This window comes from Dama dama, chromosome 18 (genome assembly GCF_033118175.1).
Source record: "Dama dama isolate Ldn47 chromosome 18, ASM3311817v1, whole genome shotgun sequence".
Lineage (NCBI taxonomy): Eukaryota > Metazoa > Chordata > Mammalia > Artiodactyla > Cervidae > Dama > Dama dama.
Window position 1 is genome coordinate 8,911,682 of NC_083698.1, and position 10,050 is coordinate 8,921,731.

The 10,050-nt window shown below is 41.9% G+C and overlaps 1 protein-coding gene across 7 annotated transcripts in view; it reads left to right on the plus strand.

Annotated features, from left to right (window-relative positions):
- Positions 1-9,134, plus strand: part of AKAP9 (A-kinase anchoring protein 9) — a 163,978-nt gene extending 154,844 nt beyond the window's left edge. For 4 of the 7 annotated variants that reach the window (XM_061164862.1, XM_061164864.1, XM_061164867.1 and 1 more), the window contains 7 exons: positions 67-249; positions 1,494-1,694; positions 2,830-3,062; positions 4,913-4,998; positions 6,342-6,492; positions 7,329-7,468; positions 8,588-9,134. In XM_061164862.1, the coding sequence (XP_061020845.1) occupies positions 67-249; positions 1,494-1,694; positions 2,830-3,062; positions 4,913-4,998; positions 6,342-6,492; positions 7,329-7,468; positions 8,588-8,622 (1,029 nt within the window). In that variant the 3' untranslated portion in view covers positions 8,623-9,134. The remainder of the gene's footprint in view (positions 1-66; positions 250-1,493; positions 1,695-2,829; positions 3,063-4,912; positions 4,999-6,341; positions 6,493-7,328; positions 7,469-8,587) is intronic. The other 3 variants (XM_061164863.1, XM_061164866.1, XM_061164868.1) reach the window with 1 other exon arrangement.
- The last annotated feature ends 916 nt before the right edge of the window (positions 9,135-10,050 follow it).

Consider the following 10,050-nt stretch of genomic DNA (forward strand, 5'->3'; position numbering starts at 1 on the left):
CACATTTTATGTGCATTATTCACAAACATTTGTGCTCGTATTACCTTATGCCGTTTTGTCTTTTAGCCTACCTTAATGTCCCCAGGTACTTCTTGTGGCTCATTAACTGAAAGACTACTAAAACAAAATACTGAGTTGATGGGACATATCAGCCAACTGACTGAAGAAAAGAATGATTTAAGAAACATGCTTATGAAGCTGGAGGAGCAGATCAGGTGGTATCGACAGGCAGGAGCTGGCAGAGATCACGTACGTCTGTTTCTATCACAGCTGCGTACTTAGCATCTGATGTGTAGTAGGATCACTAGAAAATTGTATAGGAATCATAGTTGCTGTTTATTTACTGATTGATTGGGAATCTTCTCTGCCAGATTCTGGGTTGTATATGTTCAGAATGTCTAACCCACACCCAGCCTTGCACATGAGAAAACTGAGGTCAGTAGTCAAACCAAGACACATTTATCTTCAAAGCCGGGTAACTTCCTGCCTATGGGCCAGTTGCAGACACATGTGAAGAAGTGTTCAAATGTGTGTTCTGCCTGTTCTTGTCAATTATTTATCACTCACTGTGTTCACAACTCAAGTGAAAATGCTATTAAATTGTGGATTTCAGTCTAATAAACTACTTCAGGAAATTATTTACATTTTTCCCATTTAAAAACTATAAAATATAAATTGCCAGCTCTATTAGCATCAGTATGAAGACAGGAAAGACCTGTAAGACTGGCTTTGTGGTCAGACACACGGTAACACATCCACACAGCTTCTGCAGAGACCTGCTTCCCTGTGTACATGCTGGATTTTCCCCCCACTTTTCCAGTGTACTACTTTTGGAACAGGCTCAGCATTTGGACCCAGATGGTCCATTTTGAAAGTCTACCGCCCAGAACACAACAACAGAAAGAATTCTCTTGGCAGTCCAGTGGTTAGGACTCAGTGCTTTCCCTGCCATGGCCCAGGTTCAGTCCCTGGTCAGGACTCTTAAGGTCTCTCAAGCCCTGTGGTGCAGCCAAAAAAAAAAGACTGTAGACTTTTTTAGTTGAATGCTCTATTAATCTAAACATCTTTGGGTCCGGGCTTTCATGGGGTTTTTAGTTGTAAAGTTAATCTCCTCAGCACAGTCATAAACTTAAAAGTTAATGTTCTATTAGTCACTCTGGCGTGTTCAGCTCTTTGCGACCCCATGGACTATAGCCCTCCAAGCCCTTCTGTCCATGGGATTCTCCAGGCAAGAACACTGCAGTTGCCATTCCTGTCTCAGGGGATCTTCCTGACTCAGGGATTGAACCCAGGTCTCCTGCATTGCAGGCATATTCTTTACCATCTGAGCCTCCTAATGTCAGTTGAGATTGGCTTTGAACTTCTCCATCTGAGGTTGGAAAGCTGAATACTACTCTATATCCCCCATAGGGATACCTTTAATAAATTAAATTCAGATTTTTCTTCAGAGACTTGTTCTTTAAAATCACATAAGTAGGCTCTGGCCTCTGCAGTCTTCTAGGTTTTCACTCAGTGGTGGCCCCAACATTGAAGCCATCATCACCTCAGAAAAAGAAGTTTGGAACAGAGAAAAACTGGCTCTCCAGAAATCCTTGAAGAGGGCAGAAGCTGAAGTGTACAAACTAAAAGCTGAGCTAAGGAATGAAGCTTTACTTCAGAATCTGAGCCCTGATTCCGAGCATGCCACTCTAAAGGTAGGAGACATCCTCCAGCTGAACATACGTTAAAGTTGGTCCTCTGCTTTTGCCTTATTTCGTCTCTCACTGACCCTAATGGTCAGCCTAGAGAGTTTCAGGTCACACTGAGGTGGTTTCTCTGGGTCTCTCAGGGTGTCATGAATGAGGTCTCTAGCTGGTCACAAAAAAAAACTGTGGTAAAGCATGCCCAGGATTGGGGCCAGATTAAGGTCACAGAGGCAGCACCCTGAGCTCATGGTCCCCATTCCCACAGCCTCACCCCTGATAGACCAACAGAAGGTTAGCTTTTCAGTTCTATGGAGTAGAGGCTCTACTGCTGTCAATGTTAGAGGATCATGCTCTGTAATGACAAGCCCTCTGAATAGCCTCTCTCATGACTCATAATGAGTACTGTACTAACAGTACAGCTACCTTAATCAGCTAACTTAAAATCCAAGGAAAAGAAAGAAAATGTTTATAACATTTATTCCCACTATGGCATGAACGTAAGTTTATGACTCTTAAAGAGACAGAAAACATTAACATTGAAAAAGTTAAATAAGTGATGATAATAATAAAAGTAGCTCTATACTATTTAAAAAAAAAACTTTTTTTTTTTTTTTTGCTAAGACAAAAATATTTGCATTAAATATGATTCAGTTCAGTTCAGTTGCTCAGTTGTGTCCGACTCTTTGTGACCCCATGAATCGCAGCACGCCAGGCCTTCCTGTCCATCACCAATTCCCAGAGTTTACTCCAACTCATGTCCATCGAGTCGGTGATGCCATCCAGCCATCTCATCCTCTGTCGTCTCCTTCTCCTCCTGCCCCCAATCCCTCCCAGCATCAGGCTCTTTTCCAGTGAGTCAGCTCTTCGCATCAGGTGGCCAAAGTTTTGGAGTTTCAGCTTTAGCATCAGTCCTTCCAGTGAACACCCAGGACTGATCTCCTTTAGGATGGACTGGTTGGATCTCCTTGCAGTCCAAGGGACTCTCAAGAGTCTTCTCCAACACCACAGTTCAAAAGCATCAATTTTTCGGCACTCAGCTTTCTTCACAGTCCAACTATAGGCTTTAAAAATAAAGTCTAGATTATCTTCCCCTCCAGAACAGTTTGAATAATGTCTTTCTTGTTTTTCTTCCCTTTAAACACAGAGAATTTATGGCAAATACCTGAGGGCAGAAAGTTTTCGGAAAGCTCTCATTTATCAGAAGAAATACCTGCTCCTGTTACTGGGCGGGTTCCAGGAGTGTGAGGAGGCCACCCTGGCCCTGCTGGCCCGCATGGGGGGACAGCCAGCCTTCACAGACCTGGAGGTGATCACCAACCGACCAAAGGGCTTCACCAGGTTTCGGTCAGCCGTCAGAGTGTCCATGGCAATTTCCAGGTGAGGTACTCGAAAGAAAAAGTGTTGAGTAGAACAATGCATTTTCTGAGAAGATGCATTCTGAGAAACTAAATCATTTTGAGTCCTCTCTCTCTGCTCTGCCTCCCGTGCGCCGTGTTCACCCAGTAGGAGTCACTTGCCGTCACTAAAACGCCTCCTCCGTCTGTGCAGGTTCATCCTCTAGTCAGGGAGGGGCGCTTCCCCGACAGCCCTACGGAAAGGGCCCTCCCAGAGGCAGCCAGTGCTGAGAAATGACAGACTCAGCTGGAATATCCGGTCTGGGTGGTCCCTGTCTTCTCTTTTTTTAATCGAAATAAGCCCATGAACTAGTTCAGACATATAAAGAAATGAGATCATAAGGGAGAAAAATGTTTTTTGAAAAGTTACCTCGGCTGACATACCTTCATTTTCTTCACTACTACACAGCCCCTCCAGCAGCCCAGCTGTAGAAATCCCTGGCCTGTGTCTGTGTCGGACTCTGCTGGGGCGTTTGTTGCTGCTTTTCTGGCCCTTCCAAGCTAGGCACTCCCGTGCTCACTCTGTGTGTGGCTGAGACAGAGCCAGGAACCTGACTACCTTGACGACCCAGCCTGCCGCCGCCCTCTCACCTGGCTGGGTACACCCGGACGCCTCGGTACTTGGTCCTTGCTGCCCCTCCCTTTGCTTCTGTAGGAGCCAGACAGTCTCAGAGGACATTTTTTTCAAGTATTATCTGGTCCCATTGTATTCAGGTTACCAACAAGTACCCTAGAAGGCCACACAGGCAGAATAAGAGGTGGCATTAGTGTGTTTGTGTGCTGGGGACTGTGTGCTGTCTTTCAGCTCCTCACTGCCCTTCTCAGCTGGCCTCCGCACTGCCAGGGCCTTACAGCCTGCAGACTGTGTCCCCCAGATGGCTTCCTGTCTGGTTCTGTCATTTCTCAGCACTGGCCGAAGAATTAGAGGGTTGGAGAAAGCGAAGAGCTTTCCTTCCTTTCATGCCCTTCGTCACCTACAGCCTCTCCGTTAAGTGCTGGGGGGTGCGTTGACAAAGAAAAAAGACTCAATCCTCAAAGGCAGCTCAAGGCAGCTCACTTTCGCTTGGGGCAGAGCAATATGCACGGAGCTCAAGAGGCTTCAGGTGAGAAGTCACAGGAGCTAGCTGTCCATCCCGGCCTCACGGATTCGGGAAGGCTCCTTGAGAGCCAGTTATCGCTGAAGGACTTCACACTGTCACTGTCTTCTACTTGTTCTCTTGTATGTTCCTTGTGTTTTGACTGTCCTAAAAACCGAACCTTTAACTAGTTGGATAAGAAACCAGAATTGGTGCTCATGAGCTCTTGGCGCCGGAATGGGGCAGGCAGCAACTTGCTACAGCTGGGTTGTGACATAGCCACCCCCGTTCATTTTGAAGCCAGCACTGTATTTCATCCCTGACTACACGGCCTCACTCCTCTTGCTTCCCAGCTCGCGCTCACTGCCGATTTAAGGATCTTTCTGTTCTCTTTCCATCCTCTGCCTTTAGTCTCCATTCTTTCCTCCTCTTTTCATTTTTCCTTGCCCTTTCTTTGCCCACCCAGGTTCCCTTTCCTGTTACATTTGCTCTTCGTCTCTGTGTCCCATGTACCTCTAAAGCCAGAACGTGGTACTGGCCACAGGAGACCTCTGTGCCTCATGGAAAAAGCCCCATTCTGTTTCAGTTTGTTTTATCACAAACCAGGGGACATTTGCATAATGTTAGCCGCGTGATTATATTGAAATTTGTTCTGCATGAATATTTAAATGTATGACTTGAATTCTGTAGAAAGTGTGTGTCTATACTCTTTACACTATAGATGTTCTGTGAAATTTTCCGTTGGAATCTTTTTTAGAATGAAATTTTTGGTTCGACGGTGGCATCGAGTCACAAGTTCTGGTTCCATCAATATGAACAGGGATGGCTTTGGATTGAATCCAGGTGAAGTCAGAATAGAATTTTTTCTTATGTTGGTGATTTCTCTAAAATTACTGCATATGTAATACCTTCCAAATAATGTGTTCTGGGACCTATGTTGGCCAAACACAGAGCCTTTATAGCCAACAAAGCTGAGGACCTTGCTGTTCTGAAGAGTAGTAAAAGAGCTGATTTTTATGGCAGACTTAGTTCACATTAGGCCCCGCTTTTTTCCATGTATTCTCACAATTCTGTGATGTAAGCACAGTTACGGATGAAAAACTGAAGCACAGAAGGCGTTTGTCATTTGCCACAAATCACCCGGTAGGAAATGGTGGCCAGCATCGAGCCCTCGCAGTCGGCTCCAGAGCCCACTCTTTGTTCAACTGCATTTAAGGCTCTGGTTCGAGATAGGATTGCTCTTACTCTATTATGTGGAAGTTTCAATTTGAAGTTTTCACAATTTAGCAATATTAAACAGGTTTCTGAGTTTATCAGTAGGTGACATAAAAGTTAAAATTCCTTCTCTCTATACTCAAACACTAGGGCTTCAGCATTTCAGGCAAAAGGAGGAGATCAGCAGCTGGGGAGTACACAGAGCTACAGACACACAGCGTAACTGACATGTAGTGGTGGTAAACCACCTTTTCCTCCTCTGTGCAGAGACAGAAGGAATATATTTGGTGCTCAAAATGAAGTGTTCTTGAAACATGCATCCTGGTGGCTCAGTGGTAAAGAATCTCCCTACTAAAGCAGGAGACGCAGTTCAACCCCTGGGTAGGAAGATCCCCTGGAGAAGGGAATGGCAACCCCCTCCAGTATTCTTGCTTGGAGAATTCCATGGACAGAGGAGCCTGGAGGGCTACAGTCCATAGAGTCACAAAGAGTCAGACACGACTGAGCACATACACGTACATTCTGACACTGAAACAGCTGAAATTTGAACCATAATGAATTCTGTGTTGTAAGTTAGCATCTCTTTGTTCCAGTTTTTTCCAATGAAAATCAGTAGAATAAAGTGATAAAGGACTTAACATATATTAATAACATTAATAGTCTAATATTTTTAATCCACATTGCCTTTTCTCTCATAACACACACACTCAAGACACTCCTCACTCAGAGTAAGAAAATACTTAATTTTCTTAGAGGTATAGTTCCAGATTATCAGAAATTCTAATGTTCAAAGGTAAAAAAATAACCTATACTATTGTTTCTCTAGCAATTTCTCTTGCTATTTCTGTAGCAAGAATAATTGAAAATGATTATAAATAGGAGATAGTGTAGTGTAGTATAGTCAGTCTTTTGAACCTTACATGTTTTGTAGAAATTTTTCAAGGGCTTGGTATTTTTCTTTTCTTTACAAGGTACATTTTGGATTACTTTAGGTGCAGAAAAGACTGACACATTTTATCATTCTTCTGGCGGGCTGGAGCTCTATGGAGAACCGAGACATACTGCATATCGCTCAAGATCAGATCTGGACTATCCAAGGTCTCCTTTACCGTTTCAAAATAGGTAAGAGTTTGATAAAATCTATACTAATGTTGTTGTTATTGTTCAGTCACTAAGTCATGTCCAACTCTCTGCGGCTTCATAGACTGTAGTACACTAGGCTTCCCTGTCCTCCACTATCTCCTGGAGTTTGCTCAAACTCATGTCCATTGAGTCAGTGATGCCATCCAACCACCTCATCCTCTGTTACCCCATTATCCTCCTGCCCCCCAATCTTTCCCAGCATCAGGGTCTTTTCCAGTGAGTCATCTCTTTGCATCAGGTGGCCAAAGTATTGGTGCTTCAGCTTCAGCATCAGTCCTTACACTAAATTAACAGAGAATGAAGGACACTGTTGGGGCTTTGACTTCTTTGCAATGAAATAGCTAAACATGTCTTTAGTTATAGATTGTTTACATAATCTAATGCTCAGAACCAAAAATAGTTTTTGAATCTGTGACAGGTTTCCAGGGGTAGAGCAAACAGCTGAGGAAGCGTTATTCAGTATATGTGCTGTGGCTAGACATTAAGAAAGGCATGAACTGGCATTGAGTCTTTGGAATTATGAAAAAAAATCTCTGAAGTTTGCAGGACAAGATGCATTTATACATATGCAGCCTTCATTGATGTTCCCTGCAACAGCAGTGGGCTGGACATTCTTTTGATGACTTAGTGACTGCTTTGAATTTATTGACAAGTTTTTTCCTTAACACAAGGCAGACTCAGAGGTGGGGGGATATATATAGATTGGGGAGTATACATGTGGTCTGCCTTTTGAGGGCATGGCGGAGGTAGGTTGGTGAGTTCCTTGCTTTCTTTCTGGATAATTTGGATTCATCTTCATATTTTTAATCTCATAGGTACCCAGGCCTTCCAGCTGATTTAAACCCTGGTTCCTTAGCATGTTCTCAGCTTCAGAATTATGACCCTGACAGAGCCCTGACAGATTACATCACTCGGCTAGAGGCGCTGCAAAGACGACTTGGGACTGTACAGTCAGGTACCCTCAGCTTAACCAAGTATTGGCAGCACCACAGCGCCAGATAGGCCGGGAACTCTTCCTCTTTTTGAAATTCTTTGACTTTCCTCATTAGATTAATCAAATTTTGTAGTTCAGTGAATGAGTTATCAGGCTACACTTTAGGAATTTAAGACAAAAGAGGATTTATCACCCTGGATCCCATTCTGCCCCCCAAAAATCCCTGCTCATCTCATTGAGAAGATTAGGTGAAATGCACGATGAGCACTGGTGTGCAGATACTCTGAAACTTCCAGAGTAATCGGTTCTGAGGCATTCGGATAAGGTATAGGGAGGTGAGAGGAAGACGCGGGCTCTTTAATCACTTAGTGCAGTTATAATCTTTGTTCCAACCTTGTGCTTTTATGTATGATCCGAGGAGCCCATCCCAGTCCAGAGACTGTAAGGATGACCTTTTATTTTTTTCTCCTCAAAAACACACAAAAAAATTTTCATTCTTAGAAGTGGATTGTGAAAGAAACCTCTTTCCCTCTCTTCAGTTCACCCCTGATTCAAAGGTTTTGAATCATTTTAACTTAATGACCTTTAAGTCAACTTTCACACACACACACACACACACACACACACACACACACACACACTATTAGAGACCCTCACACACACACACACACACACACACACACTATTAGAGACCCTTTTTTCAGCTATTCCCACAAAATAGGACTCATCACCAGTTATTTTTAGTAGTTTATCTCTTCATACAAGAAATTGTGTAACTCAAACAACTTGTTGCTATAGGAAACTTTTATCATCACGGCTGGACTTTGTTGGCTTGAGCATCTAAATTTCACAAGATGTTAAAGAGCAAAATGTTCTATAGAACATTCAGTCCGCAGGGCACTTTACAGAAAATCTTTAACGTTAATCTCACTTAGCATGCTATGGAGCCAGCCACAGATTGTTTTAAATATATATATTCAAAATCTCTTTTTAAAAAATCAGGTTTGAATAAAACTTCTTTAGGAGAAAGCAAAGCATTGTTTTAAATGATAGGGAATAATCTTCTGCCCATCATGAACTAGTCAGTCTAAGTCACAATCTGATTTGAAATCATTGAACTATCCTGTTCCTGTCTTATAGGTTCAACTCAGTTTCATGCTGGCATGAGAAGATAATCCTTTGAAACATCATGAATTGATTTTAAACAGATTTCCTTTTGTAAATCAATGGTTCTTTTGTGCTTTTGTATTGTGGATATTCAATGGGACCAATGCAAACACAGCTTATGATTGTATACAGAGCCCTTGCCAGCACATGAAAACAAACTGGAATTTGTACATATAAGCACTGTGTATGTATTCATGCACAATAATCATTCAATTACATGTATATTTGTGGAATGCTAATTTAAATGATTAAATTATAAACATTGTGTTATTTATCTCATGGGTGAAAAGATTAAACTTTTGGCATTATGATACAGTTGAATGTGTAGCTTGAGGTGTCCTGCACTTTTCTTATAAGGCTACTGAAGTTACATGTTTCTGCCTAATATATTTGCTACTGGTGATGAAGACAGATAATATCACTTGTAGAGACCTATTTTTGTATAATGGTAGAAGTTTTGAATTTTATGGGGTATTTTGTCAAGTACTGAAATAAAAATGACTTCACTGTTTTAACTGCACTGTATTTGAACCCTCTTCATTTTTTTTATAATTTAACATTTTATTACATTTTTATTAAAATTATATTTACAGCACATGGTCACTTCTTCTACAAATTATAATGTTCACAAGAGCTTAGGATGCAAAGCTAATGTTGCCCCATCCTTCCTGCTCCAACCTTAGACTCAAGGATAGTTTTTGATATTTCTAATTCTCTTGATAGACAACAATTACAGCTACAGTATGTGCTAATACCTTTAGTTCTGGACATATCACCTCTGGACATATTGTACTCAGTATGGTCTATTGACTCTCCAATAAGACAGTTAACCTTTAATTTTCTAACACTGGGCTTCCTTTCCTTTCAATATCGATATTATAGCTAATTATTTTTTTTGGTCTGCTGTGATTTTTTTTTATAACTTTAGAGACCATCTTAAACCTCTGTTTTTTTTCTTCAAGTTTTCATAGTAACTTTTGATTTTCCAGTTCAAAAGATGAGGATATTAAGGTTCCCCCTCTCACTCCTCTGAAATCTCCTGAAGCCAAACTTTCCTGTCACAGTGCCAAAGGGGTTAATATCTCCATGTATCTTACAATCAGTACCATATCTGCTATGTTTTTGTCCATAGCTTGACTTTAAAAATTGAAAATAAAGCATCTCTAGCCTCAAAGCTATAGAAATGCTCTTCTCTGTCTTTCCATAAATACTAGGATCTCACTTCTTTAAGCCCAGTTTTATGTTACTTTACTTTTTCTCTATGCTTTCACGGTCCAGGTTCTAGGACCAGCTCCTGGTCAGAGAACTAGACCCTGCAAGCTCCAGGGTGCAGCCAGAAAGAACCTTCTTCATTTTTAACGAGTCTTAGTTTTCAGTGCGTGTCTTACTCTGTCCAGGCTGCCAAATCAGAATACCACAGTGTGGGTGATTTATTC